We start from the raw sequence: 20,050 nt of genomic DNA on the forward strand, positions 1-20,050 counted from the left end.
TTTCATAGACAGGCCCACCGAGGTGCAATAATTTGTGTAAAGGGAGAAAAGTAGTGGGGAGAGAAGACACCCCTGGGGGGCACTGATGCTGATGGTTCTTGTGCGGAAGAAAATGCCCCCCGGCCTCACCTGCTTCTGCTGGTCCTTCAGGAAGCTGGTGATCCACTCATGGCTGGATGTCGGGACTTTGAGCTGGATCAGCTTCTGGTGGAAGATGTCTGGAGGACGTCTGGAGAAGAAGAAAGCCATTGTTAAAACAAAGCCACAAGAAGTCCTGTTCAGAATTTGGTTTAAGCTATGTTTGAAACTGTAAATATGTTAAAGTAAGTTCTATAGAAAGATGAGATGTAACTAAACTTTATGATATACATGCAAACCACTATGCGTGGATGAAACTAACTCTGCACATCAACCAGAACCCACAATCCCCACGGTGATACTGCTGGGATACTTTTCCTCATCAGTGACAGTAAAGCTGGGCAGAGTTGATGGGAAAATTTTAGAAACTGTGGTATTGTTCTCCATCTAATCTGACTTAGGTTGAGCTATTTTTCAAAGGAGAACTGGCAATAACGTCATAACAACCTTTTTCTGCGACAGCAGTGTTATTTGTTCACATTTAGTGTCATACAATTGTTAACACTGAGAGTATAATTTAAGATTTCTGTCGCAACAGTGACACCTGTTGGTACAGTTCAATATTGCGCCTAGAGGTGAGCGCCATGCACTAAATGTATGCTCAATTAAGACACCTGTGCACGTCGCTGGATGCTACCAGTATCGGTACGAAGACAAAGTAAGGTATTAAGATAAAAATGGACAGAATGGACAATAACATTTCCTGAATGTTTTGTCGGAAGGCGCACACGGTATGTTTATGTATTTTACTTTGTGTGTTTTGTTGTAGTTGTAAATGTAAGCTAGCTAACACGTGTGTTTGTATTAACTGTAATCAAGCCAGCCTCCACCTCAAAAACGACAGTCAAGCCAGCCCTCACTGGGTTTTGTAGGTCACGCTAAAATAAAAGCAGTATGTCTTACGCTTATTGACTGGAGTCAGTTCATGTCATTCTTCCTCTTCTGTTCTATAAATATTTTTATGGCCTCCTGTGAATATGGATATATAAGAAATATATATATATTTTAGTCACACTTTATGGAGTTAATTGAATGCTCCATATTTCAGAATATCCATTTATTTTCCCTACGTTTGAATAGTTATAAACAAAAACTGTGTTTCCAGTGAGTACTTTCATTTCAGGATGACAGTAGAACACCTCCAGATGATGCCCATCAAAGTTCACCAACATCTGATTTCGAATTTCAAAATTAAAGTCCCTCAAAATTCATATGTACATTCAGTATTCCTTGATTTGCTGTTAATGTTGTAGCAAAACTGTCTGTTTCCAGTTACTGGTTTCACTTCAGGATATTAGTAGAGCACTTCTAGATCATGCCCACCAAACGTCATTAATATCTGATGTGGAATTTCAAAATTAAAGCCCTGCAAATTTGAGATTTTTAGTCACTTTTACCTAAGTTGCTGTCGATGTTTCTAGTTATTGATTTAATTTCAGGATGATAGCAGAACAGCTCCAGATGTTGCTCACCAAAGGTCATTAAGATCTGATGTGGAATTTTAAGAATTAAAGCCCATCAAAATCTGACTTTATAGTTTTTTTCCCCCAAAGTTGCTGCCAATGTTGTTAAAAACTGTCTGCTTCCAGTTATTGGTTTCACTTCAGGATGACAGTATAACATGTCCAGATGCTGCCCACCAAAGTTCACCAACATCTGATGTGGAATTTTAAAATTATGAATTTTTATAGTTTACAATTTGAATACCTGGGTGACAACCTCTATGTACTGTACATACAATTTACTCAAAAAATATCTAAAACAAGTTGGATAAAGAACTTTGATAAAAACAACAAATACAAGCAGCAAACCTTAAAAGCCCCTGGTTGGGTCTCCCATGGCAAACAGGCTCTGGGTGACAGGTCAGACAAAGAGCAGTTCAGAAGCCTTCATGAGGAGTAGTACAATGAGACACAGGACATCATGTCATGTGCGTGGGCTCACCTCCACGCACAGCATGGGCCCTGGAGCCCAGCTCTTTGAGAGAGGTTGGACTCTCTTCTACTCTGGAGTGGCCAGCGGGGAGAGGTGTTGGGTTGGGGTGGGTTTGCTTGTTGCCCCCCAGCTAAGCCGTCTCGTGTTGGGGTTTGCCACGGTGGATGAGAGGGTTGCATCCCTGCACCTTCTGGTCGGGGAGATGTGTCTGACTGTTGTTTCAGCCTATGGGCCGAGCATCAGTGCCGTCATTCTGCTGGGGGACTTCAATGCCCACGTGGGAAACAACAGTGACACCTGGAGGGGTGTGATTGAGAGAAATGGCCTCCTAGATCTGAACCTTGTTCAAGCATAAGGGTGTTCATCAGTGCACTTGACACTAGGACACCCTAGGCAGGATGTCATTGATTGACTTTGTATTTGTGTCTATGACCCTTCAGCTGCATGTCTTGGACACTCAAGTGAAGAGAGGGGCTGAGTTGTCAACCGATCACCACCTGGTGAGTTGGATCCGCTGAAGGAGGAAGAAGCCGGGCAGACTTGGTAGGCCCAAGCGGACAGTGAGGGTCTGCCGGGAACGTCTGGAGGAGCCCTGAGCCAGGCATATATTCAACTACAACCTTTGGGAGTGCGTTGACTAGATTCCGGGGGATGTTAGAGACATAGAGTCCAAGCGGACTATGTTTTCCACCTCTATTGTCGATGCTGCCGCCCATAGCTGTAGATGTAAGGTCTGCGGTGCTTGTTGCTGCGGCAATACCCGAACCTGGTGGTGTACACCGCAAGTAACGGATGCCGTCAAGCTGAAAAAGGAGTCCTATCAGTTCTGGTTGGCTTGTGGGACTCCTGAGGCAGCTGATGGATAGTCTGAGGCCAAGCGTGCCACGCCTCGGGCGGTAGCTGAGGCAAAAACTTGGGCCTGGGAGTGGTTCGTTGAGGCCATGGAGAAGGACTACCAGTCGGCCTCGAAGCGATTCTAGGAAACTGTCTGGCACCTCAGGAGAAGGAAGCAGTGCTTCACCAACACTGTTTGCAGTGGGGGTGGGGAGCTGCTGACCTCGACATTGGAAATTATCCGGCGGTGGAAGGAGTACTTTGAGGGTCTCCTCGATTCTGCCGTCACACATTCCCTTGTGGTAAGCAGAGACTGGGGACTTGGGGTTGGACTCATTTATCACCCAGGCTGAAGTCGCCGAGGTGGTCAAAAAGCTCCCTGATGGATAAGATCTGCCCTGAGTAGCTCAAGTCTCTGGATGTTGTGGGGCTGACGTGGCTGATATGCCTCTTCAACATTGCGTGGCGGTCAGGGACAGTGCCTCTGGACTGGCAGACCGGGGTGGTAGTACCCCTTCACAAGAAGGGGGACCGGAGGGTGTGTTCCAACTACAGGGGGATCACACTCCTTCCTGGTAAGGCCTATGCCAGGGTGTTGGAGAGGAGAGTCCGATCGATAGTTGAACCTTGGCTTCAGGAGGAGCAGTGTGGTTTTCATCCCGGCCGTGAAACACTGGACCAGCTCTACACCCTCTGCGGGGTACTCAAGGGTTCATGGGAGTTTGTACAAACGGTTCACATGTGTTTTGTGGACCTGGAGAAGCCCTTTGACTGTCTCCCTCGTTGCTCAGTCCTGCATAAGCGGAAGAAGACGAGTATGAGTATCAACTTGGATTAAAAAAGAAAACAGGTGTTCCAATTATTAAACATATTATACATGCCCTTCTTGGAAAGGGATTTATTTCTGCAAAGTTAAACAGACAATTTAACATATACATCAAATAGATAAATATCCAAAAAAGGGGGGGAAAGAATTATAGCCGGCTAGCGTAGCTACTTGACATATACCAAAACTCTAGATAATACTCATATTTTACACTTCAACAAGTGCCATCTTCATAAAAGTTATATTAGCCTTTATGTTATGGCTTTCTAATAATGAGAAGCAACCAAACACTGAAATGATCAATTTTATTGTAAAAACATAGGCCTATTTACCCTTGCTGTTTCTTTGACATCCTTGATTACTTGATAATTGATAGTGCCTATTTTTATGACCCTCCCAAAAATGGTAGTCCATTAGACAAATGTGCTATCCTAAATACCACGATGTATGGACCATGTATTTTGAAGAAGCATAAATATTATGTGTAAAAATATAAAAAAAAGAAAGGTCTGCGTGTTCTTTCCGCCACCTGACTGTGATCTAAAAGAAATCAAAGTGAAAATTGCATTTCTCTATGATTAAAGATAAAAGAGGGCTTGTCAAACTCCTTTTAGATTAAAATGCATGAATAAATCTGATGTGACCAATAATATTCTAAGGGCTATAATTTGGAAGTTTCTAAACAGATGTTGGTAAACTGTCTTGGGCAACATTTGCAGTGGTTGTTCTATCATCCAGAAATGAAAGTTCTCACTGGAAATCGACAGTTTAGTTGCAACGTTGACAGCAACTTCGTAAAATGTAAATAAGAATACAGATTTTGAAATTCCACATCAGATGTTGGTGAATCTGGAAATGTTCTACTGTCATCCTGAAGTGAAACCAATAACTGGAAACAGTTTTTTAGCAACACTGACAACAACTTAGGTAACAGTGATTGAAAATAGAGATTTTGAAGGGCTTTAATTTTGAAATCCCAAATCAGATCTTAATGACCTTTGGTGAACATCATTTGGAGGATTTCTACTTTCATCCTGATGTAAAATCAGTAACTGGAAACAGACTGGAAACGTGACCAGCAATTTAGTGAAAAGTGACTGAAAAAACTCATATTTGGAGGGCTTTAATTTTGAAATTCCACATCAAATGTTGGTGAACTTTGGTGAGCAGCATCTGGACGTATTGCTCTGTAATCCTTAAGTGAAATAATTCACTGGAAACAAAAGTTTGATTAAAAAATTATTAAATCTAATAAAAAAATAAATGGACACTAAAATGATGAACACACCAACAACCATAAACAGTGAAAAGGTAATAATAAATTTCCATTTCCACAGTCGGACCTGAAAAATAAGAATGAAATCAACCCACTCCAGGCGTAAAGCGTACTGCTTTTATTTTGAAATGTCCTCTTCGGGCTACTACTGTAACGCGTTGTGTTATTGTGTCCTACAAAACCCCGTAAGGGCTGGTTTGACGGTCGTTTTCGAAGTGGAGGTCAATTTGACACAGGTTTGTATTGTGTGATTCAGTGTAATCTTTCTGTGTTTCCTGGCAAAAGATTTGCTGTGTGACAAATAAAAGATTAAACGCTGGTTAATCATCAGTTGGAGAGTTACTTTATTCTGCACCAGACGAAAACCCTTTGGGAGCAGTTACAATGTGAATGCTTTCGCAGAGCGCTAAGTAACTAGTCTTTTCCGTACCGGAAAATTTATCTTAGGGCAGGAACAAAGAAAGTGTGCATGAGCAAGAATCTGCTTTTGTATATAGCGCCACCCGCTGTCTTCTTTATTCATACAGACATACACTCACCGGCCACTTTATTAGGTACACCTGTCCAACTGCTCGTAAACGCAAATTTCTAATCAGCCAATCACATGGCAGCAACTCAATGCATTTAGGTATGAAGACATGGTCAAGATGACCTGCTGCAGTTCAAACTGAGCATCAGAATGGGGAAGAAAGGTGATTTAAGTTACTTTGAACGTGGCATGGTTGTTGGTGCCAGACGGGCTGGTCTGAGCATTTCAGAAACTGCTGATCTACTGGGATTTTCACGCACTACCATCTCTAGGGTTTACAGAGAATGGTCCGAAAGAGAGAAAATATCCAGTGAGCAGCAGTTCTATGGGCGCAAATGCCTTGTTGATGTCAGAGGTCAGAGGAGAATGGCCAGACTGGTTCGAGCTGATAGAAAGGCAACAGTAACTCAAATAACCACTCGTTAAAACCAAGGTATGCAGAAGAGCATCTCTGAACACAACACGTCGAACCTTGAGGCAGACGGGCTACAGCAGCAGAAGACCACACCGGGTGCCACTCCTGTCAGCTAAGAACAAGAAACTGAGGCTACAATTCGCACGGGCTCACCAAAATTGGACAATAGAAGATTGGAAAAACGTTGCCTGGTCTGATGAGTCTCGATTTCTGCTGCGACATTCGGATGGTACGGTCAGAATTTGGCGTCAACAACATGAAAGCATGGATCCATCCTGTCTTGTATCAACGGTTCAGGCTGGTAGTGGTGGTGTAATGGTGTGGAGGATATTTTCTGGGCACACTTTGGGCCCTTAGTACCAATTGAGCATCGTGTCAACGCCACAACCTACCTGAGTATTGTTGCTAACCATGTTCATCCCTTTATGACCACAGTGTACCCATCTTCTGATGGTTACTTCCAGCAGGATAACGAGTCATGTCATAAAGCACGAATCATCTCACACTGGTTTCTTGTACATGATAATGAGTTCACTGGACTCAGATGGCCTCCACAGTCACCAGATCTCAATCCAATAGAGCACCTTTGGGATGTGGTGGAACGGGAGATCGCATCATGGACGTGCAGCCGACAAATCTGCAGCATCTGTGTGATGCTATAATGTAAATATGGACCAAACCCTCTGAGGAATGTTTCCAGTACCTTGTTGAATCTATGCCACAAAGGATTAAGGCAGTTCTGAAGGCAAAAGGGGGTCCAACCCGGTACTAGCAAGGTGTACCTAATAAAGTGGCCGATGAGTTTATATTGTGTAGGCCATGTTAATAAATCAGTTTAAATCCCTCTGTTGATTGTGTTTAAGTAAAGCAAAAGAAAGGTAAAGAAGGATGTGAGAAATTCACCATATGATTGACTTGCGTTGACTTGGTGGTCTTCCAAACAGATCTGAAGAATGGATGAACAGCAGTAGGGTCACAGACTGGCACTGAGTCATGGGCACAGACAGCCACAGCATGGTGATTCTATTTTTATTTTACATGAAGGCCACAAGAAAATATTGTTTGAAGTTTGAAGATTTTCTTATATGAGCATCTAATGCTATTCTACATAACGCTTTGAATGTTTCCATTAAGACATGTCAAGCACATGCAGTCTAAAAATAAAATCTGGTTCAATAATTAATCTTGTGCACTCTTCTATAAGCAGATGTTTGCTCCTCTGTGTTGGTGTTACCCTGATGTTACCTTCTGACAGATTAGTTTTCAGTTATACAGGATGTACAGGTCCTTCTCAAAATATTAGCATATTGGGATAAAGTTAATTATTTTCCATAATGTCATGATGAAAATTTAACATTCATATATTTTAGATTCATTGCACACTAAATGAAATATTTCAGGTCTTTTATTGTCTTAATACAGATGATTTTGGCATACAGCTCATGAAAACCCAAAATTCCTATCTCACAAAATTAGCATATCATTAAAAGGGTTTCTAAACGAGCTATGAACCTAATCTTCTGAATCAACGAGTTAACTCTAAACACCTGCAAAAGATTCCTGAGGCCTTTAAAACTCCCAGCCTGGTTCATCACTCAAAACCCCAATCATGGGTAAGACTGCCGACCTGAGAAGCAGCACTGGACTGTTGCTCAGTGGTCCAAAGTACTTTTTTCAGATGAAAGCAAATTCTGCATGTCATTTGGAAATCAAGGTGCCAGAGTCTGGAGGAAGACTGGGGAGAAGGAAATGCCAAAATGCCAGAAGTCCAGTGTCAAGTACCCACAGTCAGTGATGGTCTGGGGTGCCGTGTCAGCTGCTGGTGTTGGTCCACTGTGTTTTATCAAGGGCAGGGTCAATGCAGCTAGCTATCAGGAGATTTTGGAGCACTTCATGCTTCCATCTGCTGAAAAGCTTTATGGAGATGAAGATTTCATTTTTCAGCACGACCTGGCACCTGCTCACAGTGCCAAAACCACTGGTAAATGGTTTACTGACCATGGTATCACTGTGCTCAATTGGCCTGCCAACTCTCCTGACCTGAACCCCATAGAGAATCTGTGGGATATTGTGAAGAGAACGTTGAGAGACTCAAGACCCAACACTCTGGATGAGCTAAAGGCCGCTATCGAAGCATCCTGGGCCTCGATAAGACCTCAGCAGTGCCACAGGCTGATTGCCTCCATGCCACGCCGCATTGAAGCAGTCATTTCTGCAAAAGGATTCCCGACCAAGTATTGAGTGCATAACTGTACATGATTATTTGAAGGTTGACATTTTTTGTATTAAAAACACTTTTCTTTTATTGGTCGGATGAAATATGCTAATTTTGTGAGATAGGAATTTTGGGTTTTCATGAGCTGTATGCCAAAATCATCCGTATTAAGACAATAAAAGACCTGAAATATTTCAGTTAGTGTGCAATGAATCTAAAATATATGAATGTTAAATTTTCATCATGACATTATGGAAAATAATGAACTTTATCACAATATGCTAATATTTTGAGAAGGACCTGTATACTGAGCATGTTAATTAATTTTCTGTATTCTTAAAAAAACTCAATTTGGAACATATATAAGCCACTGACATGAAAAGAGGTCAAATATTTAAGGAGTCACTGATAAAATTTTGCATGAATTTATAGAGGTTTGCAAAAAGACTAAAAATGTCAATTTTCTTGATATTGTGGGAATTTAAAATTACAGGTTTGTTTGATCTTGTGTTAAAGTTTTAACGGCGCGCTGATTTAGAAATAAAAACAACCTAGTTTGGTCTCTTTGACTCGCCGTAGTTTGACAACCACGTGAACGGAGTAGGTTATAAATAGAGGTACGGCGGCTTCTTGCTTCTTTGGCTGACGGACAGAGCAAGGAGTAACATGGCGTCGACGAGTCGGTGCGTAACTTTTAATTAACGTTACCGTTTCGTTATTTTTATTTTTTATGAAACTCTTTTAAGATGTCATGTAGTGAGCATATACATTGTTAGGAACGGTATGAGAGGAAAGTATAATGCTGGTTTGACAAATAAGCCGCCCTTTTCTTTACCGTTAATTTTGTTGGGTCTATTGTGCTTGGTGACAGCTAGTTAGCTCGCGGGGTTGTCGGTAGATGCTGCCAGAAGTCGTCGTTGTTTCGCCGCTGCGCTTTCCACCCTGTTTTTCCTGTTCGAAGTTGCGGTAGTAAATCAGAGTACTATTAAAGTAAAGGTTTAGTCTGTGTATGCAGTTCGACGATGTACGAACCAGACATTTGTAATCAGGTAGGATATTAACAACGTTGCACAACTCAAGGCTTAATGTTCGTACAGTCTAAGACCAGCTAATAACATTGTCTCACTGTGCTGGAAATTAATTCAATCATATCCTGAAAAATTTACTTCGCAGTTCTAATTTCCGTGAATTAGATATTAATTAGGCAAATACTTCAACCTATTGGTTCACATATATAACTCATGACCAAGCTTGACCTGCGCTGTATTTACACTATAGCATCTACATAGTAATTGACTTTTGAGTATTCGCTATGTTTAGTCAGTTTACTGGACCTCCTCTGTTACTTTGCAAGATGGGCCCCTAAACTGAGCTCATCAAGGTATGAGTTGTCCTCTGTTTAAACGGGAAGTGAGAGTCCGAATGTAAAATACAGAGAACGGAATGTTTCTATTTGTAAATGGTCACAGTAACTAGGGAGTTGATGCTATCTCAGTTTAAGGGTTTTTACATGGGGAAAACGCATCTTTGGTCCCTCTAAAAGGTTGCTGCCAGGTGATGCTAATCAATGCACCGATTAACTTTAAGTGTGAATTCCTCTATAAAAAAGTCAGTATTCTACAGGGAGAAAGATATTTCAGTGTTTAGAAGACTGACTAAATGCAAACTAAGACTTCTGGATCAATGTTGATATATGAGACCTTAATGGCACCACGTTTTAGAGAAAATCTGCATACAGCACATTGTAAGCACCTTGTACCAGCTCAGATACGGTGGTGGAGGAGTGATGGTGTGGGCTTGCTCTTCAGTCATAGGACTTTCTAACTTGCAGGAAGTAAAACCCTACAGTCCTCTGTATACCAAAGAAAGTCAGAGTCAGATGTGATTGGTGGCCCAGTTAAATGTGTTGTCTTTTGTCTAAATTTCTAATGAGGTACCGACCAGTTTATGACCAGTTTAAGAGCTGGAAAATTGTAAAATCCTACCATAGAAGGCAGACCTATTCCATCGTATTACGTTTTTTTTTTTTACGTTTGATATTTTCAATCATGTTGCTGTTTGCTTTTGCAGTGGAGAAGCCTTGGCCTTACCCAGAGTTCAGTGTCCCAACCATCCTGATGCCATACTGGTGGAGGACTACAGAGCAGGAGACATGATTTGTCCTGAATGCGGCCTTGTTGTCGGTTAGTATTCAGATGATGAATATTGAATACATACTTTCAATAAATTTCTTTCATCTCAAATGTTTTAGTGAAAACCTTCCTAAGATTTTTACCTGTTATCTTGATTCCCCTTTTGAAGTCTTATTGTGTCACAGATGTCATAAATCTTTAAACGTCATAAGACCTAATTTAAACATAAAGCTATTTGGTGTTTATTTATATTAAATGTAAAGACTAGAGAGAAATTAAAAAGCAACACTATTAAAACCTTTTAGTGGTTGGAGCTGCTGGCCTAATCTCAAAAAGGATCCAGCTGCAATGTCCCAACTTGCTGAAATGTCGTTGGAGCAACTCTAAATGGTTCTCAGTAGTTAGTACGGTTCCCACATGCTTGTATGCATGTCTGACAACATTGGGACATGCACCTTATGAGATGATGGATGTTGTCCTGGGATATCTGCTCCCAGATCCTGACCAGGGCATCACTGAGCTCCTGAACAGTCTAAGGTGCGACCTGGTGGTGTCAGATGGACCTAAACATGATGCCCCAGAGATGTTCTATTCGATTTACATCAGGGGAGAGTGGAGACCAATCAGTGGTATCAAATCCTTCATCATCCAGGAACTCCCTGAATTCTCTTGTCACATGATGCCGGACATCATCATGCACCAAGAGGAGCCCAGGATCCACTGCACCAGCAAAGGGTCTAACATTGGGTCTAAAGATTTCATCTAGGTACCTAATGGCAGTCAGGGCGCCATCATTTATTCTGTACGAGTCTGTGCGTCTCTGCCTCCCCAGACCAACACTGACCCACCACTAAACCGATCATGCGGAACAATGGTGCAAGCATCATAACGTTCATCGCAGCTTCTCCAGACCCTTTCATGTCTGTCACAAGAGCTCAGAGTAAACCAGTTCTCATTGGTGAAAAGAACAGGGAGCCAGTACTGAACCTACCAAATTCTGGTCTTCTCAGGCAAATACTGTTTGAGCTTCACGGTACTGGGCAGTGAGCAAAAGGCCTACTAGAGGATGTCGGGCCCTCAGACCTCTCTCATGAGAGAACATGCAGACCTTTCTTTTTTTTATATTTTTACTGGTCTGGTCAGAGGCATTCCTCCCAGTAGCCCACCTTCAGTGAGAATCTATGTACAATGTAAATGATCATAAACATAAAGAAAACCAGTAAATGAGAATGTGTTTCTAAAACTTTTCCCCGTTTGTGTAAATTTATAGATGTGTGCATCAATTTGTGTCTGAAGTTGAATAGTTGCAACGGTGTATTATTATCATTATATATATCAAACCGAACACACTCATACATCTATAAATTACTTGCATTCATTTATAGAGCTTTGTTCTAATTAAGAGATGATATGTTATTGTTGAAAAACATTTTTCACTTCAAGTAATCATGAAGAAATTCAAAATACATACAATAACAACCCAGATGAAACTGCTTTCCATGCAGGATAGCTTATTGGCCTGCAAAGTGTAAACACCTAATACTTGGGATATATATACATATATAATATGAGTTAATTATAATAAACACAATTCTAAATTGTCGCATATTGTGGCTATGCTTTGTCACCTTGTGGTGCTGTTGGAAAAATTCCACATTTAAAAACAAATGCAGTCGTTGGTTTCCTTACCAAAAGTTAAAGAATGTAGGTTTTTTTTTTTTTTTTTGCAACTGGTGGTTGTTGTCAAGGTAGAAATGTTTTCTGTTTAAGGTGGGGCATAAATTCTAGGATATCCAGCCCAAATCAGCCAGACTGTAGGGCAGAGCCATTGGGAATGCTAAGTTCTGCTTTAATGAAGCCCGTCGACACTGAGCAGCTCAGGTGGGAGAAGAGACACTTCAGCTGCTTTCTGATGAAAGTGTATCTTCAGCAGGCCTCTAAGGAGACAACTGCCACCTCCATCCTTCATTTCACCCTGAAACTGTCCTGACTTTAATTTCTAGAAGCAGAAACTCTCATGTAGAGAAATAATGGCTTTGTTAAAACTGATGTAGTTACACCCTTTTCATTTTTAATCTCACGCATTCCTTGAGGTCATTCTATCTATAATTTATTGCTAAGAGATTCTAATCATGAAAACAGAAGGTCAAGATGAAAACTCAAGTGATCCAAAAAGAACGAAAGCTTTTCATTATGTTCTTTTCTGACACAAAGTTGTTTGCATGAGGTAATGGTATATGAATATTGCACCATCCTGTGTTTAATTATCCCAATGGGATGTAATATGACTAAAGGGGGAGGCGGTTCAGTCTGTTTACAGACTCAGTAGAGGGGCCATGATTCAGTGTACTGTTACATTTAACATGGGATAGTTCACTGAGAATGTCCTGTGAAAACAGATCAGTAGCTGGAGCACACATCTGTTTTTAAACAATATGGAGAAGATTTGTCCGTTGAAATGAGGGGATTTCTTTGTTTTTAGATGTACTGGACAGAAAAGGTAGGGTTGTGGTCCACTGAATAATCTGCTGCTCCAGCCAATGGAACAAAAAGCTTTGACAGCTTTGTTTTTCTAAAATTTTGACTAAATGTGCTTTTACACATGAAACAATGAGAATGTTTTCTGGAGGGGACTGGGCTGGTCCACTGGTGCCGTCAGAACCACCTGATGCTAAATTGGCTCAAGACAGTGGAGATGATGGAGGACTTCCAGAGAGCACCTCCACCCTCCCTCATCAACCCTGCGTCTACTGTGGATCACTTCTGGTTCCTAGGAACCACCCTTTCTCAGGAAGTGACACGGTCCTGTTTAGAAGAAGGCCCACAGACTGTACTTCCTGCAGCAACTCAAGAACTATAACCTTCCATTAGAGCTGCTGGTCATCTTCTACCCTACCATTGTGCTGTCCTGTCTGTCCTGTGTTCATCCATCATTGTGTGGTTTGGCTCATCCACAAAACAGGACTTCACCACTTGACCATTTGGTACCTTTTACGTTAATGAGCCGTCTGCTGTGGGACATCTGGTACCAGCTATGCTTCAGTTCATACCAGTAGGGAATGTTTTCTAGGCACTTTCTATCTTCTCGGTCTACTGTAATGGAATGTGGTTAAATGACTCCAGTGCATGGCATCCACCAGCATTTATTTTGGGTTTGATCAGGGCCATAAATCATTTAACAGATGTGTGACATATATTCTTTTAAGAAGAAATACATTTTTTGCTTGACATATTTATTTCAGAGTCATGTATTTTGTTATTAAGTTAATTGATTAGTGCAAACGATCTCTCCTCAGGCGATCGTGTTATTGATGTGGGATCAGAGTGGAGGACGTTTTCTAATGAGAAAGCTCTCAAAGATCCATCCAGAGTGGGAGATGCCCAGAACCCACTGCTCAATGGAGGAGACCTGACCACCATGATCAGCAAGGTGATGAGTTTAGAAGGGAGCCATTTTCTGTTGGGTGTCAATCTGGTCATTCTCTCCTCCTGACATCCAGTGTTTTCTCCACAGGGAACAGGTGCAGCCAGTTTTGATGAATTTGGCAACTCAAAGTATCAGAACCGCCGGACCATGAGCAGCTCTGACCGGGCCATGCTGAATGCCTTTAAAGAGATCAGCACTATGGCAGATCGTATCAACCTGCCAAGGAACATTGTAGTAAGTTCAACGTGGTAATAAATATTGTTAGAATGTCCTGAAGCTGACATGGAAAGGCAGAGGTAAAGGTCTGGTGGCTGCTCTGTGGAGTAGGCACCATCATGTCTGCATCTGCAACAGTTCTGATGTGGTTGGAACAGCGCTGATTTATTTAGGTCCAGTCTTCTCTGAATGAACATCACACTGATTTAATTTAAAGTTTATATGTTTAAAACTTCTTGTTTCGGCTTCTCAGGACAGAACGAACAACTTATTCAAGCAGGTTTATGAACAAAAGAGTCTGAAGGGGCGAGCCAACGATGCCATCGCCTCAGCCTGTCTCTACATCGCCTGCAGACAAGAGGGGGTACCAAGGACTTTTAAAGGTCAGAACAAATGTTTCCTGCCATCTTATCTAATTAGAGGTTGTTTTCTCTTGGGTAAACAAAGAGCTTCACTGTGAAAGCTGCTTTTATAGGACAACTTTATCACATTTTAAACCAAGACTGTACATTGTTATAACATTTTGAAAAATTTGAAAAACATAGAATAAAATAAAAAAAAATCTTTTTTAATGTTTCTGATCATCTCTTGCAGAGATCTGTGCTGTCTCCAGGATCTCAAAGAAAGAGATTGGTAGGTGCTTCAAACTGATCCTGAAAGCGCTGGAGACCAGTGTGGATCTCATCACCACGGGCGATTTCATGTCCCGCTTCTGCTCCAACCTCGGCTTGCCTAAACAGGTGCAGATGGCAGCTACGTTCATCGCCAGGAAAGCTGTAGAGCTCGACCTGGTGCCTGGCAGGAGCCCCATCTCCGTGGCTGCTGCAGCCATTTACATGGCCTCCCAGGCCTCTGCTGAGAAGAAGACCCAGAAAGGTGAGAGCTTATGTAGACACACTGCTGAGCTTTAGAAATGGCTCTCACTTGACTTTGACTTTTGCCTTTGAACTAGTTCACATTTAATGACGTTACAACCACAGACTTCAGTGTATTGTATTGGGATTTTATGTGATAGATGATAGAGTTGGGAACGGATGTTAAGTGGTAGAAAAATGATGCCTTTTGGGGTGTGTCTCTACCATGTTTGCACATCGAAAGTGAGAACGTTGTAGATGACCATTTAGACTGCTGACATCATCATGTACAATACAGCAAATACTTCTTCACTGTATTTACATCTTCCTTCTATGTTTATAGTGCTTAGATTATTGTACTGTTGTCTAGAGTTTCTGTTATTTATATATAAAACATTTTTCCAAATGTATTTTTTGACAGCATTTTAGTTTGTATATATTTAAATAATTTTGGACTATTGTTTGTAATTTTGTTCACTTTATATTTGTGGTAATGTATTGTTTCTATTATTTGTATTCCCTCACTAGAAGTTCACCTTTAATCTGTCCTGCTATTGAAACTATTTAATTTCCCCCTAGGGGGATGATAGTTTATCTTATCTCCATATTAATGTTTGTTATAGAAGTTTTTGTGCTCATTGACTGTCATTTAGTGTCTAGGGGGTGGATCCCTGCCTGATTGAGCTGGTGGTGTTTTATTAATTCACTGTTGTTCATTCTACAGAGACTCTCTCTCTGTCTTTCCACCATCTTCTCTGCTTAAGGCAGGCTCACTAAAAGTCCTCCTCACTACTCTTAACATTTCCTCACATTAGGAGCTCTCTCAAGGTTTAAAGTTCTTCGTGAATAACTTTTATCTTTGTTTTTCATATAGTATGGTAATGATTCAAAGCTTTTTGTTCTGTGGGAAAATAGGAATGGGATTAATGGGAAGATCCATTATTATCCTTAAAAAAAATTTTAGTAACTTCACTCAATCCACTTACAAGTCCATGAGTGCTTCTCCTCAGATCACTGAAACTCCGTTTAGCTCCTACTGATGGTTTTTTCTGACTTTACAGAGCAGAAATTTTTATGCTGAAACATTGATTCCCGTTTCTGCTCATTTCCATTTATGGATCTAGCAAAATGTTCCTCTTACAATATTTACTGATCCAGATCCTTCTGCTTGAAGTAGATATGTTGCATCTTTCTTTCCACTGGACTGAATGAACAAGCCTTTAGATTAGGTCCTCTATGTTGAAGACTCTGGTGGCGCCGCAGATGGTCGCCTCGGCGTGTTGGTGCGCATTGTTTTGTCTTATTTTTTGCTTTAAAACGGTCTTCTGTGATGGTAAACCCGGAGCTCTCTCACCAGAGAAGAACTCATGAACATCAGGGCTACTACACCAGAGGAGTTATTTCCCACTTTTCTGCCTACTGCTCTGGAATATTTGGACATTCTGGTCAAAGGTGCGCTCACCTTTGTTCACGCGGTGAAACGCCGGAAGAGAGGGAAACGGGCTGGGGTGCTGGTACGTCTTCACCAGTGTGGACTACGAACACCGTTACCTGGAATATTTCTCTCTAACGTGCGCTCACTTCCCAACAAAATGGAGGAACTACAACTGCTGTTGGGGAAAAACAGGGACTTTTATTCATCGGCAGTTTTGTGCTTCACGGAGACGTGGCTGTGTGGATTAATACCGGACTCTGTGCTGCAGCTGGCAGGATTCCAGCTCTACAGAGCGGACAGAGACACGGAACTCTCCGGCAAAGCGAAAGGTGGAGGAATCTGTTTTTACCTCAACAGTGGTTGGTGCAACAACGTGACAGTGATTCAGCAGCACTGTTCTCCAGACCTGGAATCCTTCATCATAAACTGTAAGCCTTTCTATTCCCCCCGTGAGTTCGCTTCGTTCATCCTGGTCGGTGTTTACATCCCGTCGCAAGCTAACGTGCAGGTCGCACAGCGCATGCTCGCCGACCAGATACTGAGTGTGGAGCGGACCAACCCGGACTCCTTAGTAGTCGTCGTTGGCGACTTTAACAAAGGTAATCTGACCCACGAACTCCCCAAATATAGACAGTTTATTAAATGTCCGACCAGAGAGGACAACATTCTGGATCACTGTTACACCACCATCAGAGACGCTTATCACGCCGTCCCACGTGCTGCACTGGGCCAATCCGACCACATCATGGTCCACCTGATTCCTGCATACAGGCAGAAACTAAAGCTCTGCAAACCTGTTGTGAGGACGACAAGGAAGTGGAGCAGTGAGGCTGTGGAGAATCTCCAGGCGTGTTTAGGCTGTACAGACTGGGATGTGTTCAGGACTAATACCAACAGTCTGGACGAGTACACAGAGGCTGTGACTTCCTACATCAGCTTCTGTGAGGACAGCTGTGTACCATCATGCACCAGGGTGAGTTACAACAGCGACAAACCCTGGTTCACAGCTAAACTCAGAAGGTTAAGACTGGATAAGGAAGAGGCCTTCAGGAGTGGAGACAAAGACATATACAGAGAGGCTAAGTACAAGTTTGGCAAGGCAGTGAAAGAGGCCAAACGACTGTACTCTGAGAAGCTCCAAAACCAGTTCTCAGCCAACGATTCTGCGTCTGTCTGGAAAGGGCTCAAGCAAATCACCAACTACAAGCCGAAAGCCCCCCACTCCATCAACGACCGACGCCTCGCCAACGACCTGAACGAGTTCTACTGCCGCTTTGAAAGACAAAGGGACAGTCCTGCAACCATCCCCCACGACGCCCCCCAACAGCTGCAGCCACAATCCACCACCCCCATCTCTCCAACCTCAAGAGGGGCCTTGGCACCTCCAACCCCCACCCTGAAGTTCCCCCCCACCAGCCCCCTACCCACGCCGAGGACGGTTCTTTCCATCCAGGAGAGGGACGTCAACAAACTCTTCAGGAGACAGAACCCCCGGAAAGCTGCTGGTCCGGATTCTGTCTCACCAGCCAGCCTGAAGCACTGCGCTGATCAGCTGTCTCCAGTCTTCACAGACATTTTTAACACTCACTGGAGACATGTCATGTGCCAGCCTGCTTCAAGTCCTCCACCATCGTCCCTGTTCCCAAGAAGCCAAGGACCACAGGGCTTAATGACTTCAGACCCGTCGCCCTGACCTCTGTGGTGATGAAGTCCTTTGAGCGCCTTGTGCTCTCACACCTAAAAGACATCACCGACCCCCTCCTCGACCCCCTGCAGTTTGCCTACAGAGCCAACAGGTCTGTAGATGATGCAGTCAACCTAGCCCTTCACTTCATCCTCCGACACCTGGACTCCACAGGAACCTATGCCAGGATCCTGTTTGTGGATTTCAGCTCTGCCTTCAACACCATCGTCCCAGTTCTGCTCCAGGAGAAGTTCTCCCAGCTGAGTGTGCCCGACTCCACCTGCAGGTGGATCACTGACTTCCTGTCTGACAGGAAGCAGCGCATGAGGCTGGGGAAGCACGTCTCTGACTCCCTGACCATCAGCACCGGTTCCCCCCAAGGCTGTGTTCTCTCTCCTCTGCTCTTCTCCCTGTACACCAACAGCTGCACCTCCAGTCACCAGTCTGTCAAGCTTCTGAAGTTTGCGGACGACACCACCCTGATCGGACTCATCTCTGATGGTGACGAGTCCGCGTACAGATGGGAGGTGGACCATCTGTTGGACTGGTGCAGCCAGAACAACCTTGAGCTCAACGCTCTAAAGACAGTGGAGATGGTTGTGGACTTCAGGCAGAACCCAGCCCCACCTGCCCCCATCACCTCTGTGACTCCACAATTGACACTGTGGAATCTTTCCGCTCCCTGGGAACCATCATCTCCCAGGATCTCAAGTGGGAGACAAACATCAGCTCCCTCATCAAGAAAGCCCAGCAGAGGATGTTCTTCCTGCGGCAGCTGAAGAAATTCAACCTGCCAAAGACTATGATGGTGCACTTCTACACAGCCATCATTGAGTCCATCCTCACCTCCTCCATCACCATCTGTTACGCCGCTGCTACAGCCAAGGATAAGGGCAGGCTGCAGCGTGTCATTCGGTCTGCTGAGAAGGTGATTGGCTGCAGTCTACTGTCGCTCCAGGAACTGTACACCTCCAGGACCCTGAAGCGGGCAGGGATGATTCTGGCTGATCCCTCCCACCCCGGTCACAGACTCTTTGAGACTCTCCCCTCTGGCAGGAGGCTGCGGTCCATCCGGACCAAAACCTCACGCCACAAGAACAGTTTTTTCCCATCTGCCACCAGCCTGGTTAACAAAGCCCGGAAACCACACTGACACTCTCCCTTTCCCCCACACCCCCCCTTTTTTGCTGACAGGACACCTGTAACCTGTAACTCTATGAGTTACATTAACGCTCAGCTTGGACTCCTGCTTTACTTGCACAATGATCACCTGCACTGTTGTATTGCTCTCGCATCTTATACTGCTCTATATTTACTCTCACTCACTTAAAACTGTGCACATATATTTATATTATATTGTAGATATGTTTATACTGTTTAATTTGTACTGTATTGCACCAACTACGCCAAAACAAATTCCTTGTATGTCCAAAAACGTACTTGGCAATAAAGCTTTTCTGATTCTGATTAGCTGACTTAAATATTTGCAGGTTTCTGGTTCTGCAGACTTGGTACCAGATGATCCTTAATTCTTTTTTCCTCCCCCAGAAATCGGAGATATCGCCGGCGTTGCAGACGTCACCATCAGACAGTCGTACCGACTCATCTATCCACGTGCAGCAGAGCTTTTCCCTCCAGACTTCAAGTTTGACACGCCTGTTGATAAACTGCCTCAACTGTAAACTCCACCTACCTTGTGCTGAAGTCGCTTTGCTGCACGTTTTATGTTGGTTTAGGATTTAAACTAATTCTTTGGTTGTGGTCAAAACAAGCAGACTTCATCAAGCCACTGTGACTGAAATACAGAAACATTCCAGAGCTTCAACAGCTTGCAGACTGCATATACTGCACCATGTATATATGTCCAAGCGGGAAAAGTAACTGAAACTTGCAGTTTTAGGCTGGTTTTCATACTGTATACTCAAAGCAATTCTTTTGTAGAAAATTTACCAGGTTCTATTTTGTTTGAACAGTTTCAAGTAATTAAAAAATAAAGGATTTTCAATTAATTAGTTCATGGTTTGAATTAAAGCCTCCATGCCTCCACATTTTGCTGCATGCTGCTGGTCAGCTGGGTGTAAGAAGGTACCTTTGTTGCCCTTTCTAAGACAAATTAAGCAGTTTGAAAATATGT

At 43.0% G+C, this 20,050-nt stretch overlaps 1 protein-coding gene across 2 annotated transcripts; it reads left to right on the forward strand.

Annotated features, from left to right (window-relative positions):
* The first annotated feature begins 732 nt into the window (after positions 1-732).
* Positions 733-19,925, forward strand: gtf2b (general transcription factor IIB). 2 transcript variants are annotated; one of them, XM_047368328.1, is made up of 7 exons: positions 733-869; positions 10,239-10,351; positions 13,597-13,730; positions 13,815-13,961; positions 14,197-14,326; positions 14,538-14,819; positions 19,465-19,925. In XM_047368328.1, the coding sequence occupies exons 2-7, from the start codon at positions 10,321-10,323 to the stop codon at positions 19,596-19,598; spliced, it is 858 nt and encodes a 285-aa protein (XP_047224284.1). In that variant the 5' UTR covers positions 733-869; positions 10,239-10,320; the 3' UTR covers positions 19,599-19,925. The 2 variants fall into 2 exon arrangements, with proteins under 2 accessions (XP_047224284.1, XP_047224282.1); XM_047368326.1 differs by lacking the exon at positions 733-869 and adding an exon at positions 8,748-8,851.
* Positions 19,926-20,050: the final 125 nt, after the last annotated feature.

The sequence above is a fragment of the Girardinichthys multiradiatus genome, chromosome 6, assembly GCF_021462225.1.
Source record: "Girardinichthys multiradiatus isolate DD_20200921_A chromosome 6, DD_fGirMul_XY1, whole genome shotgun sequence".
Lineage (NCBI taxonomy): Eukaryota > Metazoa > Chordata > Actinopteri > Cyprinodontiformes > Goodeidae > Girardinichthys > Girardinichthys multiradiatus.